The sequence below is a fragment of the Rissa tridactyla genome, chromosome 5 (assembly GCF_028500815.1).
Source record: "Rissa tridactyla isolate bRisTri1 chromosome 5, bRisTri1.patW.cur.20221130, whole genome shotgun sequence".
Taxonomy (NCBI): Eukaryota; Metazoa; Chordata; class Aves; order Charadriiformes; family Laridae; genus Rissa; species Rissa tridactyla.
In genome coordinates, this window is record NC_071470.1 from 38,534,704 (window position 1) to 38,556,191 (window position 21,488).

The window sequence follows — 21,488 nt, forward strand, 5'->3', positions numbered from 1 at the left end:
AGCTGGAGGCTCATTATCCCAGAAAACTGGCACAGAACATCAGTGAGGAACGTCTGCTCTGAGGAGAGAAATTACCAATTAAGTGACAACAGCAGGGGGTTACACAGGTGACAAAACCCTCTGCTGTCACCTTACCCTCAACACATCCAGGATACGCTGGAGACAGAACTTATCTGAATCATTTTCCTTCTGGCTTTTTTCTGAACAGCTCTTTGAAGACCAGACCTCCTCGGGTTTAGGTATCTGAGTCTCAACCCTGTGACGGTCCAGGCAGCCGCTGTGACAACTCCCCTAAAACCCACGGGTCTGCAGGTCCTTTGTGTCGACTGACTTAGCTTTTTCCAGCCCATTTATTCAGCACTCTGCAAAGAGATTCACTCCACGAAATCATTAAGACACACAATGAGACCAATTACGAGTCAGAAAGAGAACCTGACTTTAAACATAATTTTATTAAGGCTTAAATGTCTATCAGCCAGACGGGAGCTGGTCCAGTCACACGACATAAACCGAGAGTGACGTTTGGTGTAACGCGATGGCTTTTCTACAAGGGTTCGTACGAGCAGGATGAGATCGCTGCTGGTTACTCACGCATCAACCACGACCTCTCTTCGTGACTGGCTGGACTCCAGGATGAACGAGGTGCTCCTGCAGCGCAGGGGGGGCACCGCAGGGAGGTGGGGGGTGAGGCGGGGAAGGGGAGAAGTCAGGTAGCTTGCATGTTGTCAATCACAAGGACTTCGCCTGGTCCACGACCGAATGGCTGCTCGTCAAATATGTAAATGGTTTTAACTCACAGGGAAGCTAAACTCACAGTCCAAAAGGCACCTATGCTAAACCACTGAGCCACGGGGATGGTGGTAAGAGGGCGGGTGCGACAGGTGGAAATCAGTTCTGTATAAATACATATTCCTCGTTAAAGAAGCTATGGCTTTTATTATCCTCAGATCGCTTTGCTCTGGCGCGATGCTCTAACCCCCCACCCCCCACTACTCTGTAAGCACAAGAAGACCAAGTCCTCTCCGCCATGACGGGTGCTCATCTGGCAAGCTCTCCAAAGGCCTTTGTCCTCCTACGGATCGATACGGACACAGGGAACAGCAGCGGCTCCTTGTTCTCATCCTCCCGGCAGGCTCCGGCAGCCGAGGGCTCAGAAGTGAACCCTCCTGACGTCGTGCGTGGCAGCCGACCTTTTGCAGCTCCCGCACAGTATCGATGATAGAGACTTCTGCTTCTCGGCCAAGCACGGGCGACACATGAGGTGGCCGCAGGAAAGCTGGTAAACAGGCTCCGTTTTGAAATAAGCGGAGAAGGTTTTGCCGCAGGAAGCGCATCCTTGCGTCTGGCTGCTCCTGCCCTGCTCTGCAAAGGTGAGAGGAGAAGTGGCTTGGTCAGGGGGGGCGGGTGACAAGTCCACACTGTGCTGCCCTTTATGTGCCCAATCCTGCCTACGAGCCAAGAGTCCCACTTTCTGCGGGTGTACGGCACAGCTGTAGGCACTCACGGCTCAGGACTGTGGCCCTTTTTCTCTATCACTACCACAAGGAACGGGAATGCTCTGGCTTCTGGGGCAGGTTGTGCTCAGAAGGGGTTGGATCACGTCAGCATTTGCACCATCAGGCGTTTAATTGAGGACAGATGACTACAAAGGGCTTTTCACTTTTACTGAGACTAAATCAGCCTCCCTTCTGCTTTTCCAATGAATTAAATCACCGATTCCCAAGTGGAACGCTTTAGGTATCACTTTGCATTCCTGTCACACACCACCTATCAAGGGCTACTCAGTCAACTCTTAAACAGCAGCAATTTTGAAGGGGACTGGAAAAAGCTTAATAGCTTAATGTCACTGCGAAACACCAAAAGCTATTCAGAGAGAGAGAGACAGCCACTGCGAGCTGCACAGCCCCGGCCTGTTCTCAGAGTCACTTGGCCCCCCTGAGCCCCCTCCTCTGCCACGAGCAGGCAGATCCTCATTCAGGGGAAGAAAAGGAGTGAGCCAGGAGTTAGGGCATCGGCCTGTGGAGGGACACAGGAAGCTTCAATGCTTCCCCGCATCCCGAAGAAATAAATTTGGGAGTGCATACACAGATGGATTAGCATGTCTAGCTAGTAGATGGGATGAAAACTGCAAGGACTCAACATCCTGGCCTATATATATTCAAACCTGATGGGATTCTGGGCACACACTTGGCTGCAATGTTGCTACCGTCACCTGTTCCTGTTAAGGCTCAGCACGCTACATGGCATTTGCTAGATTTACACCTCTCCAGCCGCATCTCCGCACCAGACTCATTCCCCACCCACATGGCAACTGCCCAGCTTGCTCTGTGCAGCGAACGGGCAATGTTGAAGCCCCTCAGCCCAAACTGCAGAGCTCTGGGGGCAGCCCAAGCTTCGATGTGGGGCGAGCTCTCAGTCCGAGCTAACCTGGTGCAGGCTGGGCTGAGCAACGTGTCTCTGCACAAAACGTATCCAGGACCGTCCTCGGGCAACGCAGACAAGACACAGCCAACAGCACAGGGAAATCATAGGACTCATGCTGAAGTCTGCTCTGACTGTGGACACGGACCACATACATACCTCACTTTCTGGAGGCCAACAAGGTCTAATCTGCCTCACTGGGAGAATAAACCACTAAAACTGCTGAGGTGCAAAAGCAGAAGTCAGGGATTGTTAAGTGAAGCTTGCTAGGAGACAATATAATATTTTTATATTGAATATACAATATTTTGGGGTTCGAAGAGGCATAGAAAGATACTGGGCAGCAGCATAACCCTCCCAGTTCTCCTCTCCTCTCTCGCTCCCAAAGGGGAACCAGAGGCGCCTGCTGCTTACCGAGGACGGTGCCCAGGCTCCACGAACTGCTGCAGCCTCCCTCGCTCTGTGCCTGCTGCTGGCTCTTCATCAGCTTGGCCGTAAACGAGGGCATGGAGCTGAGCGCCGAGTTCAAGGCAGTGTCCAAACTCTCCGACAGTTTTTGTTCGTGAGAGACCAGATCTGCAAAGAAAAGCACAAGTTTGAGAAGCGGATGCTGGGAAAAAGCAAGCTGTCAACGCACAACAGAAATGCTGCTTTGCCTCTGAAACTTTGGGACAACACTTAGGATTTTAGGACCTCTGCCACTTGTTTTGTCGAGAGGTTTCTTTCCCCCACCGAGGTGCCAGGATGGGGACGAAGTGCCTCATCTCCTTTGAGTCCTAAAGATGAAAAGCCCTACGGATCAGACATTCATGTCATGCCCCGGTGCCAATGAACATTCAGGTACTGGCTGATACCCACAGGTCCACAAAACGCCAAAGGATCCAGAAACCCATCTCTCTCAGAAACCTCAGGCAGCTCCCTCAGCCTGCTCCACCGAGGGTCCCAGCCCAGTGCTCCCAGGCTCGCTTTGTGCAGCTAACTGGGAACACTTAAGCCACTAACAAAATCTGGGCACTCTCTTTTTTCTCTCCGTCCCAGCTCTAAGTCAAGGGATAAAGCCAAAGGCACAGGGATGGATTTGTCCTGTGCAATACCAAAGGTGTTAATTAAGACTATGCATTAAGAGAATGATGTCTGCATCACTAATTCTGTTAAATCCATCTCCCAAAGGAAGATCTTTGAATTAGTGCCGCACATTTGCTACAGCAATCAAGGCTGATGAAATACTGAAGCATGAGCTTCCTGGGATGAGCACTGGGATGAGCTCCCTTGGGAGCTCCAGGACCCCACAGGACAGTCCCTGCTCACGTGGGGCTGGGGCACACCCCCAGCCGGAGCCGCTACACGTCTCTGCAGTAAAAATAAGTGATTCCTTCTAAAACATGGAATGATCGCTAGGCTGAGATCTCAGAGAAGAAATGTGTCGTCTGACTTCTTCCTACTCTTTCCAGTATCACCAAATACCGATTATTTTCAAGCAAATCTTTAAAGAATTTGTTTAAAATCAAATGACCACCTAAGTTTTTTCCTCGAAACAATTTTGGGCAATTTTGGGAGAAAGCTGATGGGAGAGACAGGTACCAGCAGGCGCGAATAGCACTCAGAAGCTGTGGGCCACATTTTGACTTGTTACAGACCACTAGTTTAGCGAACACAAGAAAACTCGACTTACCTGCCTAGAGACAGCCCTTACGTGACCAGAAGACACGCGTGCACCGGGTATTTATACCGTCCTACTCAGACCAGACTGCTTGCAACAGACGGCCTCAGACACTGCTGTTCTTGTCAAGCTCATCTAAAGATGAGACTGCTGGAGATGTCTCTCTCCCCCCTCCCAGCTTACGTTTACCTTCCTCTTCCAGCAGCATTATTACCTAAAGCAGTAGCGCAGTTTAATAGTAGGAAATATAAATGTTGCTGTATGAAGTACAGTTACATTCACGTAACAGTTGCCCTGGCAGCAACTCCAGTATGTTTCAGGAATTCCTGTGCCAACAAGGGAGAATGCAAACATGGCAAAATAGTTGTGGATTTGGGCAAAAGATCTAACATGGAGTCAAGAGGAGCAATTGCCCGTGAGCCAAGCTCTTCGCCACGGACTGGAAGCTGAAGGTACTAGTCATTAGAGAATAAACCACAAGAGGGAACAGATTTTGGGGAGAGAGGTGTGAATCTCCTTGGTATTTAAGCCACAGATCACCTTTGCTTTCTAAGGACTGTCGCCTCCTCACTGGTCCAGCCCACCCCAGCACTTGAATGCTGCTGGGTGGGAGCTGCCAGACCTACAAGGAGTATCCTACACTCCTGCTCCAGGTGCTCAAAGGATCCAAAGGTCTGTCAGCGCTGCTGCAACGCTGCCTTGGCTGCTTGGTGAGAAGCTGTGGCATGGCTGGGGACCAAGATGGGTGGCAGGACTCAGCTTTTCAGGGAATTTATCTCAGGGCTGCAGGTCTGGACTGTTTTTCTGCCTCCTGGAGCTTATGCCCAGTGACGCTGTGACCAGATCGCTGAGAAAAGCAAGGACAAAAGGAAAACAGTGGCCATTTCCTTCCTCTGTAGACACAAGTCACATCCCTTGTCTGATGTCTCTACCTGGTTTTCTGCTTTAACTAACTGCAAACCCTGTGGCAAGTCTCTCACAGCCTGTGCTGTCTTCTCCTTCCTGCTCTGAAGGCAGCGCTGGCTGCAATTCCCTTCCTGCCGTTTGTTCCACTCCCTTGCGCTGCTGCACCAAGATTCGTGTAGACGGGAGGCTGTGCAGCAACACGCTGCCCAAGCTCAGCCTCTGCCACTGCAAGAGAAACCCTGTGAGAAGACAAGCAGCCAGCGTGTCCCAGAGACACAATCTGTGCAATGACACTGAGCGTGCAGGGAACTAGCTGCCCCAAGAGCCCAGGCTGGCAGTGCCTGGGTAGGGAAATCCAGGAGCAGGATTAGTGTCCCATTCCCACTTTCCTCCCCACCTCACTCCTTGTGATAAGATCCATACCAGCCAGGACTCCCCATGCCATCACCACCGCACCACCAGACATTTCTTTTTCCTGCTGTTGCTTATTTTCTTGCTGATGCAAGAACATATTGGATGGCCGGGATAATAAATCACCCATGATAAAGAAACTTCAAACCAGCACACAGTGAGAAAAATATTGTCTCCACATGGACAGTGGCTTAAAAACAAAGTGGAGAAAAGAAATACAAACTAAAAGGGAAACACAGCGACCTGAGCAAACACGAGGGCTGTGAAACAGACTGCATGGGTAACACAATGGGAACAACGAGCCTAGAGATGAGAAAAACTGAAAGAGAATGGGAGCAAACACCACCCAGGATGGCAGGCTGTGCTGAGGAGAAGGGATATGAATGAGATGATGACCTGACTTCCACGACATCTATCTACAGCAAAATACAATGCCCTTAAAGCTTTCTAGAGGTGGGATGGGAATCTCTACTGGAGCCTCCTGGCTTGAAAACCTGGCCCCAGATGCTCAAGAAACACAAGTGACTTAGGGCGCCACGATACCTGTTGAACAGTCCATTTGGATCAAATGCGAGTCATTGTCAGTTTTCATTTTTTTAGCACTGTTCTCTGAGGTAGACGTGACAAGTAAGTTTGTAGAAGAAAAATAGGGTGGCTGCACAGAGCTCTGATCCATACAGTCCATCTTCCTTTTCAGAGAAGACATTGTTATGGAAGAAGGTACAAGCACTTCCGAGGCATGAGCCCTCCCGAGCAGGTTGGTGCCAGGGATGCTGTGCTGTAAGAGGAAGTGGTCTATCCTGGCCTTGAGGGTAGGGTGAGGTAGGGGCTGCGAGTGCTGGCTGAAGGCCACCCCAGTGAAAGGATCGCTGGGTACCCTGCCCCAAGACGCCTCACTCCGGTTGCATTTTTCCAGGGTAGTCTGGTCGATCACCTTCCCGGAGGGCAGGAGCATGGGGAAGGTCATGATCTCCAGAGTGATGGGGTCCAGAAATTCTTCAGGGATGTCTTGGACGATGTCCACCAGCTTGTGGAGGGTCTGCTGCTCGCTGTCATTGGCGCTGAAGGGCACGCAGTCGCTCTCCATCGGTGTCCAGAGCTCTGGCTTGAGGCTGCCGACGTCCTGGGAGAAGAACTGGGAGGCCACCTGAAAGACACCCTCGATCACCTCCTGGGGGCACGATTTGGCAGGCTGTCCCCACACCTCCAGCCTCTTAATGCAAGGCAGGCCACCTCCGGCCACGTGGGTGATGCAGATTTTTAAGTGCGACACGTTGCTCAGTGAGGCAGGCCCTTTGTTCCAGAGGTCTTGAGATGCAGAGCCAGGGTAGGAGAAGACATTTTCCATCTGATGGAAGGGAGGCCTTGGCTTGAAGCCTCTGTGGCCAAATGTCACTTTGCTTTGATTTTTCAAGACAGCTTTGCCCACCAGTGTGAAAGTGTCTTTGTCTGACACAGGCTGACCGGCCAGACCTGAGAATTGACCCTCAGGGCTCTGCCAAGAGGTTTTATTGCATGAGGTAGAGGTGTAAACTTCAAGCCCGGAGAAGGTTTGGTATCCCCCAGATGAGATGTCGATATTAATCCTGCAGATCTCAATGTTGAAAGGAAAAGAGATCGTGACATGGACTGGAGGTTTGATAAAGTATTCACTGCGGAAACCACGATTTCTCCTGGCAAGGTCTTCAGAGATCAGATTCTCCACTTCGTAACCATCAGCAGAAATCTGTGTTTCAAGAGAAAAATGGATTTAAATTGAAGCAGTTAAAGAATTGCTTTGAATTAATACGGAGTTAGTTTCTAGGAGATTCTGATGATGCTAAGTGAAAATGTAACTACTTGTAGAGTAGAGTAACTTCAGCAAACGTTGTCAAGAGCTGCGTATTCTACTGGACAAAGGGAAAGCTGTAATATTGAAGGGGAAAAGGTATCTCAAGTCAAAGGTATCTCAAGTCAAAGCATGCAAACCTGTAAGCATGTAACATTGTCTTGTTTTGAGATCCTACAAAATTAGGGCTTTTTCCCTCCAACACTTAGTGTGTGCCACATCAGAGCCGTGACATGAGGTTATACAGTGTTCTAACGCTACCTAGCAGAGATTGAAATAAGCACAGACAGGACAAACGAAATTTTGAACAGTAACTTCTGCGAAATCTCTTAATACTGATTTTTCAAAGTACTAAGCCTTCAGCTCCGCTTTATCTTTATGTGAGCTGCAGATCACAAACACCCAGACATGGGTTCTCTCAGTGTTTGCACATCACCGACTCTCTCAAGACCAAAGCACAAAAGGGGAAGGGGATCCGGGAGCCCAGATTCTCAAGAGCAGTTCACAAAACCTCCTTGGTGGAAATGACAGGAGACTGGTGAGCTTGGAAGGGAAAGCTGTGAGCAAACCCACCCAAATCACAACCCTCCCACATCTCTGGAACACGATTTTAATTGACAAAAATGCTCTTGGCTTTGCAGACTAACAAGCCTACACTTTACCTGCATCTGTCCTCGGTGCTTCTGCTGCCGGTGGACATACACAGTGTCCCATGTTAAAATCCCACCCTGAACCAGCCAGACCACACAAAATGACGGGAGTTTGCTGTGAGTTGCCCCTGCTTTGTTTTCTCAGGGAAGTCTGGCATAGCCAGCCAAAAATCAGTCTTCCAGGAACACTGATAATTACCACAGATGAGCAGCAAACAAGCCCTCCCCAGCCCCAACCAGTCCAGCGTGCCACTTCCAGCTAACCTCTCCAGCTCCCTAACCCCCACCCCCCACCCCCCACCCCATCATTATTTTACCTTGTTGCAGTGAATTCTGGGCTTGAACTGTGGGAGACAGACGTTTATTACCATCTTGGCAGTTGGAGACAGCTCACTTTCTGAGCATCAGATTCAGCTTGTAAAAAAAAAAAAAGAGGCAAAATAAAGACAGTGAACACCCACAAACAGTGAAAGGATCTCATGTTTTGGAGCCTGCATGAATTACAAGCTCAGTAGTTCCTAAAATGTAACTCAGATCAGAGTCTAGGAGGTGAAGCCAATATAAACCAAAATGACTGTCATGGAGAGATGGGACTGAGAGAAAAAAAAGTATTATATTAATTAGTGAATCCCTGGACAAACATCAAAGAGAAAATGGCTATTTTAACTAAAAAGTCTTACCTATGGGTAGACTAGCAATTAGACCTGAAAGCTTATCAAAGATGTAGGAGGTTTTGTAGAGTATCACATGAGGATGTCAAAGCTCTCAGCAGCTTCCATTGGACCTGGAGGACAGGGGATGGTCTGTGATCCAACCAGGACATTCAGCATCGCAGACCCTCACTGCTGCGAGGCGGAAAGAGGCAGTGTCATAGAATCATAGGCTTGGAGGGGACCTCTGGAGATCATCTAGCACAAGCCCCCTGCCAGAGCAGGGTCACCTAGAGCAGGTTGCACAGGAATGCATCCAGGTGGGTTTTGAATGTCTCCAGAGATGGAGACTCCACCACCTCTCTGGGCAGCCTGTGCCAGTGCTCTGCCACACTCAGGGTAAAGAAGTTCCTCCTCATGTTTAGGTCCATTCCCACCGTGTGTCCTTGAGCTGCCTGTTTAGTCTCTGTGCCTGGTTGCCCCCGCACGCCAGGTCTATCTGCTGCCTTCAGCAGTCTGAGGCAGGACCTGCCTGTGCTCTTGGACAACATCCAACACGCCAAGCTCGGATGGGGCGTCTCAAGACAGGGCTAACACCAGTCAGCACTAGCACATCGCTGCTGCAAAGAGAAATGTTTCTTGAGAGCTTCAGATGTAAGCTAAGATTAAACACAAATATTAATAATCGGTATTTTATAGCTCCGAGGGAGCAGAGGGCATTTAGTAGCTCTAAGGAAATTATCTGTGTTCTGAACACCGACCCAGCTGATTCTTCCAACAACGTTCATTAAAGAAACTCAAGTGAACGCACCTTCTTTTCCATTGAAAAAAATGTGACTTGAATTGGTTATATCAGTTCCCTTTTAAGAATGAAATTATCTGCGAGGTAAGAGTTTTAACCTCACATTAACCTTAGTTTTAACGTGTCATTGCCTTGGGCAACCTTGCAAATCAGGAACCCACTGCTGTCTTCAAGAACAAGCAGCCCTTTAATGATTTTTCAGCTGAAGTTGTTAGTTCAGCCAAAATGAAATTGGCCTTCTGGGGGCACGTCAGTCCGGCTGCTGAAATGCAGAGTGTTAACAAGCTTGTTTTGCCTGCCTGCTAAGCGTGTGGGTGCAGCCTGGTCTGCGTGGGATCGAGTGCAACAGCCTGAAACCAGAAATGCCGTATCCGCGGTACAAATCCCACATACAAAAATCAACACAACGGAAGCCAAGCCTGCTGAGAGCAGAGTAGAGCTTGAAGGTTACAACGCCAATGCTTGACCGAAGCAGGCGTGAACCTAAGGAAAGCTGTAGCAGGCCAGACGAGCACCCCTTCTAGCCCGGTATTTGGTCAGACAGCCATCAGGAGCAATTCCTGCTCCTCAGCAGGGAACACGGGAACAGGACAAGCACAAACCAACGCTCCCTCAGCGCTACTTTCTTGGCTTTCTGAGCCTGAGAGGCTTCGAGTACAGGGCTGCCAGTGAGGAACTCTTCAAACAGGCTTTTGAACCGGTCTGACTTTTGGCACCCACATCTTGTGGGAGTAAGCTTGTCAGTTTAACTACAGGCTGTGTGACAAAAACTACTCTTTTTGGTTCATTTTGAACGTGTTGCCTGGTAAATTAGCTTGGCCCTCAGCGCTGGTATTATGAAAAATGGCAAATCGACTCTTTCTGCTCCTTTTCTTGGAATGACTCAATATTTGCCCTCTGATCTATTTCTCCTCACGTCTCTTTCCTGGTCTGAAGACTTCTCCGTTCCCATCTGACCAGACTGGTGCATTCGCATTCAGCAAGTCTCGGTGAGACCTTCTCCGAACGACAGTGAGGAAGGAGAGGCTCCTTCACCTCAGCATCCCTGCAAACTCATCCCTTTAACTCACTTCTCATGAGCCGCTGCCTACTGAGATCCTGCCTACAGTGCATGCCAAATTCTCCCGTGGACCTTGTGGTCGTGCAACCTCCTCTTTCGTAGTGCTGTCTTGTGCTAGGCAAATCATGGATACAAGGAAGCCATTCCTCAGGACAGACTCACGTCTCCTTCCAAGCCTAAGGCTGTTGTGGAGGTTGAGTCTTTTCTACCATGCTTTTAATAATCTGTGGCAATTACCTCTGGTTAATTACAAATAATTTATTCTCTCACTAAACTTGCTGTCTTTCAATTCAACAAGTTGCTCCTTGTTCTGTAGCACAAGGAGTTATGCATGTATATATTGGTATATTTTATTGGATTTCCTCCTAGCTGTTTGTGACCCTGACAGACTTAAACAGCTCAGGCTAATTTTTCAAGGTTCAACGTCTCAGTAAGAAAATGCATTATTCTCCATGACCCAGTCACCGCTCCCTCTTCTTCTGAACAGCTCTGCTATGCTCTTGCTACACTCAGTTGGTCACTAAATTGCTTTTACCCATGGCTGTGGTTTTTTTTTTTTTTTTTTTACTCTTTCCACGAAAACGCAACTCAGAAGACAGACAGCAGGGATAAAGGGACAGATTAAATGAGAAACCAGAATGAGATTGGGACTAAGCTTCTTCTCTGTAAAAAAGGAAAGCGAGAACTGGCTGGACACACTGTGATAGGAACGTTAAGGCTCTGGCTGAGGTCAGAGAAGCAGGCTGGGGACAAGAATCAGAAGGGACAGGCAAAAGCAGGTGAGAGGAACAGATCAGAGGAGGAGCCAGGATCAGATGGGGACAGTGAGACCAAGACCCCGCTAGCAAAGAGCCTGGGCTGAAGCAGACTGTAAAAATCTCTGGAAAATGAATGGGATGGGGCAGCAGATGTGGCTTCATAAGGCTACTGCTGCCATTACACACCAAATGTGTGGAGGTCTCCTGTGCTAGCAAGAACTCACATGGTTGTGGCACAAAGGAGGTTCTGAATTTATGAACACTTTAAAAATACAATACCCACAAAACTGCATTACTAAAGTCACTACTCGTCAAAACAAATGACTCAAAGATCACAAAGGATTCATGCCATCAGGATGTTACACAACTGTCCACCTATCTGGAGTGCGTACCTTCCTTAAGGTGAACAAAGATCTTTCTACTGAGGCACTGAAACACAGACCTGAAGGACTGTATTCTGTACTTTTTTATGCCAGCAAGATCATCTGCGGTCTTGGACATGTCATTTAAAACCAGGCTTTCTGGAGGTAGTCACTAAGTGCCTTCCTGGTGTCCTACATATGACTAGGGAGCTGCTGCAATAAGGAACGTGCATAGTGGACACTGAACTAAGGTGCTCCATAGGCTGAGTATTTGAGGGAGAGGAAAAAAACAGCCCAAACATTTTAAACCAGGCAGCCAAAATGAGCTAATATACAGTATCTGTCTTGGGACAGCAACCTGCTTACTGGCACCTCTCCTCCCTATCCTTCACCTCCATACGCCTTGAAATGCCACACTGCAAAATAGCCAGAACAGCTTGTCTGCCTTTGCAAGTGGGAATGGGAGTTTCACCTGCTGCTCCATGTGAAATAATCCCTGCAGCTCTGGTCAGATGCAGGGCCTGCCCTGTGCACCTCAGGAAACGTCCCTCCTCTGGCAGAGAATCACCACCTGCAAGCTCAGGAAGAAGCCAGCAACTCTGTCCTCAGAATGGCGTGCAGAAATCAGACACCAGGCCGCATCCTGAGCAAGAAAATAATGTGGTAAGCCATGTGACAGAGGATGAAAGCAACAGCCTCCAGAGCAGATGCTCCACACAGCTAGAATTTGCACTCTAGTTTGCACAGGACTCATCACCTGGGCAGGAGAATCACCTAGAGGCGGATTTGTCATCCCCATTCAGTGGCAGACATTATCAACAGGGTCAACAGGATGCAAATCCTCTCTGCCAGGCATTGCTGAGAGCTGAGCACAAAATTCACATCTCAGGGTCAGAGCACCCCGACCCTCAGCTCCAGATTCCATCTCATCACTCAGCTTTCACCACCTGTCCTGCTCATGCACAGCTCCTAAAGGAGAAACTCAGACTGCGTGCCCACCAGCCACAGCTCGATGGTGATGGAAACAGTAAGGAAACACCTATGTGTATTCCTGGCACCCAGGTCAGTTTCATGACTAAAAAACATTCCAATTCTCTCCCAAATATCACTGTTCTGCTCTCAGAGTCACTAAATACATCCACTTTCATCTAGGGCGGAGAAGAAAGTAATCACGGAGAAAAATGAATAGGACAGTTTTTATTTGTCATGGAAGCATTTGAGGATCTACGTACAAAAGGAGAGCGCGGGATATATGACTGTCAGCAGAGCAGAATTGACTAACATAGCAAAGCAGACCGAGCATACAGAGGACCTGCCAAAAACTTAACCAACACTTAGACATTGTTTTAACTGGTAATCAGAAAGAGAGATGCATCTGGGAGGCCGTGTCAGCCTCCGAGCAAGCACCACACCAGACTAGCCAGCCCTGCTAAGCAGAGCTGGGTCGAATACTTTGTAATGGAGGTAGCTCAGTTTCTCCAAACGTGTGCGTTTGAGCAGAGGAAACCACTCCCAGAAGGGAAGCTCAACCACCACATACCCTAGCTGCCGCAGCTGCCGCCGTTTCAAACAGTGCAGCCCCAAGAGCCGCTTGGAGCAGTAGCAGTAGTGGTTTCGGTTGGACACCTGAATAGCCAGTTTCACCCCCTGAGGCTGCCGATTCAGTGTAAGAGACGGGAGGGCTTCAAGACAGCGCCCCAATTTAGGCTCAAGTTGCAATCTGGCATCTGCAATAAGAGGTGCACCTGAAAATGCAGCACGATCCCCGGTGCGTGGTGTTCGTGCTTCTTCCCCTCTTTCCTGACCGGGAGTCCTGTCTGCATTTTCCACTTCCACAGGAGACTGGTTATTAGATCTGCCTTTTATAAGCTGAGTCATTAAGTCATCTGTTAGACTAACTCCGATGTCTTTTAGTTTCCTATCTGGAATAGGGTCTTTTAAGTTGAAAGGGATGGGATGCCCATCCATGGCTAAATGAACCTCCAGATCACTTGATCTCGTGTGAGGCAGGATCATGTGGTTCTTCACATACTCAGGGCCACCTAACATGCTCTGAAGAAGAGACACGGCTTCCACAATTTCGGGCCTGACATAGATTTCTTGCTCTGCAAAATTCAAAACCATCTCGGTAACCTCTTCATAAAGCTGAGGTGGAAGGCGGTTGCCTTGGTAGCTTGGGCACTCAATTTCAACGCTTTTACTCAGGGTGAACAGGTCCTTTTTGAGCTCGTATTTACTACTTCTCGTTTTCTGGACAAACTCATCCCTCAAAGCATAGTCTATCAGCTCCTCTGGGAAGCGTTTGACAAATGCCAGGCCAAGCAAACCAGTAAGGAGATGCTCCGGAAACTTCCTAAATTCATGGAGTTTTCTATGCATCTGCTCTATCAGGCTGGAGTAAAACTCCTCCTCATTCGGAGGTTCATAGTCCAGGCATCCAAACGACCACAAGAACTTGGCAGCATCTTTGCTTCGGCAGTAAGTCACCTTAGAAGGCAAAGACATGGCTACAGCAGCCATAATGCCTTCATCAAAGTAGTGTAGGGATGAACAGGTAAGAGTGATGTGCATGATGCCTTGGATGTTTACTGTTGGAATCCGAGCGGGAATAACCTTCCCAAGTTTCTTCATGACAGGTAAGTGGTCCATGCGAGTATAGCGGAGCATTTTAAGCACGTTCACCAAAGCATAAGTGCTCATGTCTTCCATCTGCAGGGAGACTCTGTCTGCAATTTTTCTCATGATGTGGTCAGAGATACCACTGAGGGACTTGAAGAGCCCTAAGCAGACAGCACCCACCTCCTCCAAGGTGAAGGAGTCCAAGTACTTCAAAATCATGCTCTCCATTTTCTGCTTCAAGTCCACAGGTGACCTCCGGCCTTCACCTATGATATAAACAAGCTGAACAAACTGGGGCAAAGTGAGGTCTTTCCAGTGCATGTTGGCATAGCTGAACAAAATGCACAGGTAGGAAGGCACACTACGCTCCAGACAGCGCCAGCAATCAGCCACCAGCAGCAGCTGGTCCAGGTTCATGTCCCACACCCGCCGGCAGAATTCGTTCTCGCACGCGTTCAGCAGAGGGTGGGTGGGTGGAACAACCAAACGAACACAAGCCTTTAAAATATCGATGAGATCTGAAGTACTGAACAACCTGATGTTTTTCACAGCACAGTGACACAGTGTATTAAACCTGAGTTCGGACACTAACACTGCGTGTTGTTCCACTGGCAAACGACTCAGTCTGCAAAAATAATCTGTGATAGTTCCTGGGCTCTGGCTGCCTTTGCATACGGCCACACTGTGTAAAATCGATTCACTTTCTTCTAAAGGAAGGGTCTCTATCGGCTCAAACTTGTCATAGCTGAGAGATCTGTATTCAGGCCTCCCCTTCTGAAACACACGAGGGTCCTCCTTTGAGTTATGCATCTCTGTTTTTCCCTTTTCTGCTTCCTCCTTGGTTTGTGCCACAGAGAGCAGTGCTGAGACGGTCTGCTCAAGGACTGGTTTGGACTTGGGCTTTGGCAGGGCATCTCTGACGGGTGGCAAAGCTTGAGAAGAGGCGGTACCAAACGTATGCTGAACCTGTGCGGTGCCAGGGCTGGTGAAAGTGTCACCGAGAGCCTGGCCACTGTTCCTAGCAGTGTGCTGCTGGGAGGCAGCTCTGCTTTTGGCATAGGCAGATGGATTATACGATACTCTGTAATCCAGTGGATTCAGCAACTGGATTGTAGCTGCAGATTCGGTTCTGGTGTTGGCTGTTTCTGGGTTCTCCTCCTTTTTTTGCTTACTTTTGTTGCTTCCGCTCTCGGCCTTGCACTTGGCTGTAGTCGAAAATGTAGTCACCCTGCTCAGTCTTGGAAATCTTCGGCGTATTAGCACTGTAGCCATGGATCACAATTTACTGGGGTCAGAATTGCTTCCAGGTACTGAAAAAAGGGCAGACGAAGAATGAGTGGCTTCCACCTAACAAGAAGCACTTTTTAATCTATCCTTTAAGCTACCAAAAGTGAGGTGATGCCAGTGTTTCCCCTAGCCTGGGCGGCTGTTTTTCTGCAAAGCTGTAAGGCAGCTGCCATCGAAAATCACTTCATGCAAAAAGCAATCCAAGACAAGCACCCAGGTGACCTGATATACCCGAAGTCGGGGTACGCGGCAGTCAGGTATTACCTGCTACTCAGCAGCTACAAGTAACCTGGCAGAGACTGGGGGAGTTAAGAAGAAAGTAATCTCCTTTTCTTTTTTAAGAGACCCAAACTGCTTTCTTTCATTCTAAACAATGAAAACAGATTTTTGCAGTAGAGCTGCAGCTTCAACAGACTTTATGTATTCAAACAGAGCATTCTGCTACTTCAGTCACCATAGTCTGAAATACCAACCACCACCCGAGAAGCTGTCAAAATATGCAGGCTGCCACACCGCTCATTGCACCTGGAGACAGGATGTGGAGGCTGTGAGCAAAGTCTCTGCAAAATCAGTCCGCAGAGGGAAAGCGGGCCCATAACCTGCAGATGAAGATTAGTTGAAAGGAGAAATTTGGTACCAGAACAAAGTCGGGAAAGAGTATGGCAGAAGTAACACAAATTATTATCAGATGCTACATTCTGAGTTGAGAATCAGAGGGAATAGAGCTTTACGCTTACGCTTCAGACTTGGGAGCGTTTCCCATAGTTTTAGGGTACAGAAGGCTTAAAAATGCCAGGTTCCTTCCTAACTCCTGCCTAAACCAGCTACAGCACAGAGCGTGAGGATGAGAAATCTGTCAGGAGTTAAGCTCTGTGCTGCCAGCCTGCACAAGCTGCCAAACGAGCCTGTTTACGATGATTCAGATGCTGATTTAAAAAAAGCACCGGGTCAGCGCTCTGTGTAACACACCCTTATCCCACCACTGTGTGGCCAACCCCAAAGATGCATTAGACCGGGCATTTTCAACTTCTTTAAAGTCCCTTGTGCTCTCATTACCACAGGGCACTGAGCAATCAGGAAAGCTGAAGTCTGGCAGAGACACTGCAACAGCGATTCGCGTTAGCTTCTGTGTTCCCCACATGGGGGAAATAAATCCTGTATTGGCATCCCTCTGAGCTCTGCTTATACATGTGGCTTCCCGATTAGGGCTAGATCAAGATGTCGAATCAGAGCAGGCAAACTCAGCTTTGCAGCAGTAAAATGGATACCTTGGGGGAAGAAGAGGTGGGGAGAATGGTCTGGGATTGGTCTATCTGAGTAGAGGAGGGCTGCAGTGGGATGGGGCATCACAACCAGCTCTGGCTAAACATAAGCTAGATATTTTTTATTGAGTACAAGAATCCCCACATCTCCCATTGCCCATTAGATGATCTATTCCTGCATCACAACGGCAAAGTGTCAGCTCCTCCCAGGGAAGGGTGAGATGGAACAGGAGGGTAAGGGGAGACAGGAGGATGGGGAGAGTCGAAGTGATGGTCTTTGCTCCCTCTTGGTATAGATGCGGAGTGCTGTCTGCCAGGGGATGATTCCCTCTTGTGTGCCCTGAACAGCAGCAAAAGCAGCAACAGGAGCAGGCAGGCAGGCAAGAAAGACATCTCTAATCTGGCACAGGCAGAAGCAGCCTGCTGCTCTCTGCAGGCCATTCTCTAATCAGGTAGCTTTATCTCTGCCTTGTTGGGGCTCGGCTTCTGTCCGAGGACAGCATCTCAGCACAAAGTTGGCATCGAGTGCTCCTGATCTGCTCCAGTGTAAAGTCAAGTGGCTCAACTCAGCCCTCTGGGATCAACCACTTCGACTCGCACTGAGGCAGCCAAGGAGACCTCGCACCGTCTGCTCCGTGGGCAGAGCTTGGGGGCAGCAACTGCCACCTGGCGGGTGAGGAGAAGCTGCCGAAGCAGGAACCCTCTCAGCCACTCCAGCAAGAAGGTGAAAAAAAGCAACCTGGGTGGAGAACAGGGGCCTCTGAGGGAAAAAGAGGGAAGGCAAGCTGAAATGAAGATTTCTGGAGACAGCCATGCAAGGAGGAACGTACAAGAAAGAGGCCAATGCATTTTTAAGAGGAGTAGTAAAAGGCTGATAAATACTGTGAGACTCCCATTAGCCATGAAGCTTGCTGGGCACCTTATTTGCATCTCAAGGCACACCATGGGGCAGCCCCCTGGTCCAGATCAGGCTCTGCTCCACAGACCCCAGGCAGAGCCCAGGCACTGCTGACCCTTACAGCTGGGCTACTCCCTGCCAGCCAGGCAGCTACAAGGCTGTAACCATCCCCTTCCCACAAGAAAAATTAAATCACGACAGGCAGAAGAGACTCTACCCCTTCCCTACCACTGACCATCTTCTGAGTCTGGGAAAGGAAGAGCCCACCCAGAACCTGGACAGCAAAACCCAAGCCAAGAACCACGATGGCACAGCTCAAGTGTCACAAAGCCATCAGCAGCAGCAAGCAGGAGCTGGATTTCAAAGCTCTCCCGTTCAGCACATAGCAATGTTTGATGAAAATTTAATTTCTGTCTCTACTGGCTGTGATGTCCAGCCTGACCCGGCCACAAGTGACAGATGCCATCTTTGTGTGGCTGCAGACAAGGCAGTTGTGAAGCGGGCAAGGCTCAGATCTGCACTGTGGCTGGGGAAAGGAGACCCTGTCCCCTCTAGCATTGTTTCCTCTTCTAGCACTTTGCAGAGCTTGTCCCAGAGGACACTTGGAGGGGCTGGTTCAAGCTGCAAAAACGATCTGGGACAAGAGGAGGTTTACCCTACCTAGGCTTTCTGACAGACTTTCATGTCTGACTCTATTTTGCACGTCCTCTATTTTTCTGTTATTGAGAGACAGGCAAGCACTATGGAGAGACACACCATTTATTTAAAACAAGTTCTATTTGCTGTGGAAAGGTGATGCTACCTATGAAATTCAGCACTCTGCTGTTACTAGAAACAGCCCTCTCGGTGAGGACAGCCCCACTTCAAGACAGAACCCAAGTCACCACATTTGCACACCAAAGGCTCCAAAGGTGAATGTCGTGTCCTGCTAAGAAAACCATCCACATAGTTTAGTGTTAAGCTGTGATGGATTTGGGAAACTATTCAGTAAAGAGAATATTTCTCTATTCCCTTGCTCCAAATCCAGCAAAAAAAAAAAAAAAAAAGAGACCACACGCAGGGGAGCGAGGTCAGGTTGGCTTGAGGTAATTCAAGTACCTTTGAAAGAAACAGGCTAGGTGGAAATGGCCTTTTGCCTGTGACTTTCACCCACGCCCAGCCTAAATCTTTGTGATCTTTAAAGTTTCTACAGCATTTCTCTTCCAACTCAACCTACACCTCTCTTCAGTTTTCCTTTCTTCCTCTTACCCTGATTAATCAGCCCTCCTTCCTCCTCCCACTTCTCTTCTTGTTCAAACACAGCCAAACTCCTTCCCACCTCTGGGCAAGTTTCTCCAGAAAATTCACTTCCAGTGACTCCAAAAAGCCAGTCAAAAGCGAGTTTTGGAGCTGGGCCTTGTAGGCTGTGAATGCACTTTGTGGATGTCCTCTGGGATGGAAACATCTGTGTGTGTGTCTGTGTGTCACACTTACAGCTGAGTTCTCGGCCAAGAGCGCAACCGCACAGCTGATCGTTAGCTGAACACCAGGGAAAACAACATTCCTGGAGGGATGCCACCCGCCTCAGAGTATCAACTCTGTGAAAGGGGATACAGGTGCACTCTAAAATGTTGTCTGTCCTTTTGGTCCCTCTGAAACACACAAAGGGGCTTTCACTAGTGCTGGAAAACCCTCGCGGAACCCACACTAGGAGACCACTCACTGCTGCAGCACATTGCCCTGACCCTGCTTCCCCTTACCCAGCACCACTGACAGCAAAAGGGTACAAAAGGGTACGGCACCAACTCAGTATGTGAGAGGAACTTCAGATAAGAGCAGTAAAATGCTGGGAGTAAAACCGCTCGTTTTGGCCAAGCGTGTACAGTTAACCCCTGCACCTGGGCTGAAGAGGAAAATTACAGGAAAGGAATTCTTCTTCCCCCCCAGCACATTACACCGTGAGAGTGGAAACCCGTCACTTGCTTGCTTGTGCCTTCCCCCTTCCCCTCAGATGGCAGCAGGCACGACCAGGGGCTCGACCCCACCCGGGGCAGAGCGGGCGGCAGGCCTAGCCCCGGCAGGCACCGCTGGAAACCCGAGCCCCGCTACTTACCCGCGTGGCTGTACCTATATATATATATATAATATATACATATATAATACAGACATACACAGAGGCATACAGGTCAGCGCAGCCCCCACCACTGCTGCCCCCGGGCAGGGCGGGGGGCTCCGCGCATGCGCCTGTGCCACTCCCCCCCCCACCCCCCGCGGCTGAGGGTGCGGGAAGGGGAGGGGAGGGGGAAGGGGAGGAGGACTGGGGAGGAGGACTGGGGAGGGTGCCGGCCCGCGCTGCCCGCTCGCACTCACCGGGGCCCAGCACCCGCCGCCGGCTCTGGCCCTGCCGCCCGGCCGCCAGCCAGCCAGCCAGCCAGCCCCTCCGCCCGGCCGCCCCCGTCGCCTCCCGCCGCTTCCGGCCACCTGACGGGTGACGTACTTCCGGCCGTACGGGAGCCGAGCGGAGCCCAGGCTCCCGAGGAGGCAGGAGCGGCGCGCGGCCGGCAGGTGGCGACGCGGCAGCGCGCGGCCCGGCCCGGCCCCACGTGATGGGGGAAGTCATGTGACGGGGGCGTGTGTGTCACGTGGCCGCTCATGGTGGCGGCCGCCATGTCGGTGGCGTGCGGGGGGTCCGGGCCCCACAGGGCGCTCTCCGGCTCCACGGTGCCGGCCCGGGGCGCGGCGGCTGCAAGCCCAGGGGGTCCCCCGGGGAGCTGGGCCCCAGTCCTCAGCAGCCCCCCCAGCAGCTGATCTCTGGGCCCCGCCGGGGGCCCGTATCCCCGGTGCGGGGCTCGCGGGGGGCTGGGCTGGCCTTGCCTCACAGGGAGCGGCTGCGGGTCGCGGGCAGCAGGGCAAAGTCCGGCCCTGGAGGGCAGGGGGACGGTGAGAGAATCCTGGCTGGTGGCCATGTTACCAAAGCGTATCCTTGAAGTGTCGTTAGTAAGTTGTGTTGAAAGGCCCTATGTGTATTCTCATGAATAATGAGGATTCTATCCTTGAATCTGTCAAGCATGCGTTAATGAAAGAACTCTTAATCAAGGGAGGCAAGTATTGTATCATTCTCAAGGAGGCACATCCTGGGACATGTGAGCATAAGGACCTTGAAGATGGTACTAATCATAGAATCACAGAATGAATAAGGTTGGAAGGGACCTTAAAGATCATCTAGTTCCAGCTCCCCTGCCACCTGCCACTAGACCAGGCTGCTCAGAGCCCCATCCAGCCTGGCCTTGAACACCTCCAGGGATGGGGCATCCACAGCGTCCCTGGGCAACCTGTTCCAGTGTCTCACCACCCTCACAGTAAAGAATTTATTCCCAATATCCAATCTAAATCTTCCCTCTTTCAGTTTGAAACTGTTACCCCTCATCCTATCATTACTCCCTGATAAAGAGTCCCTCCCCATCCTTCCTGTAAGCCTGCTTAGGTACTGGGATGTTTTGAGCAGTTTAGCCAGCTAGGCAGGAAAGTGAAAATTCTTAATGTCATAAACTGAACTACCTTCGTTATAATATCAAAAATCACGCCCATAGGTCAAGAAGACCCTCGACCAGGTGAAGACCCTTCCTTTGAGTGTGCGTGGTAGCTATAACTTGATTGAGTAATTGTATGTAAATTACTAAGCAATCAAATATAGGTAGGTGGTACTAATATTACAATGATGTTGTAAAACGTGTATAAAAATCACATGGAGAGTCCTGACAGGTGTGCTTGATCTGTGGGAAACCACCAAGCACCCAGCCTTGTGCAACTCTGAAATAAATCATCAGTGTCTCGTCCTGGCGTATGAGACTGGCTATTGCACACCGGATAACGGATCCCACTTTTCGGACAACAGCCAGAGCACTGCCTTTGGGGGGTTGCTCCACACCAGTGTG

General features: G+C 49.9%; 2 protein-coding genes across 17 annotated transcripts; both read right to left on the bottom strand.

Moving 5' to 3' along the window:
* Positions 1-412: 412 nt before the first annotated feature.
* On the bottom strand, positions 413-8,290 carry UBOX5 (U-box domain containing 5). Its single transcript, XM_054202705.1, has 4 exons — positions 8,194-8,290; positions 5,942-7,124; positions 2,836-2,997; positions 413-1,362 (listed from the first exon to the last, which is right to left on the bottom strand). The coding sequence occupies exons 1-4, from the start codon at positions 8,245-8,247 to the stop codon at positions 1,151-1,153; spliced, it is 1,611 nt and encodes a 536-aa protein (XP_054058680.1). The 5' UTR covers positions 8,248-8,290; the 3' UTR covers positions 413-1,150.
* FASTKD5 (FAST kinase domains 5) lies at positions 8,194-20,028 on the bottom strand. Of its 16 annotated transcripts, none has more exons than XR_008466574.1 (4): positions 15,928-16,006; positions 13,049-15,437; positions 12,266-12,477; positions 12,074-12,151 (listed from the first exon to the last, which is right to left on the bottom strand). XR_008466574.1 is itself a non-coding variant. In XM_054202703.1 (3 exons), the coding sequence occupies exons 2-3, from the start codon at positions 15,397-15,399 to the stop codon at positions 8,287-8,289; spliced, it is 2,355 nt and encodes a 784-aa protein (XP_054058678.1). In that variant the 5' UTR covers positions 15,400-15,437; positions 15,928-16,006; the 3' UTR covers positions 8,194-8,286. The 16 variants fall into 16 exon arrangements, 14 of the variants coding, with proteins under 14 accessions (XP_054058678.1, XP_054058676.1, XP_054058679.1 ...); XR_008466575.1 differs by having other exon boundaries at positions 12,077-12,151; positions 12,283-12,477; XM_054202703.1 differs by lacking the exons at positions 12,074-12,151; positions 12,266-12,477 and adding an exon at positions 8,194-8,290.
* Positions 20,029-21,488: the final 1,460 nt, after the last annotated feature.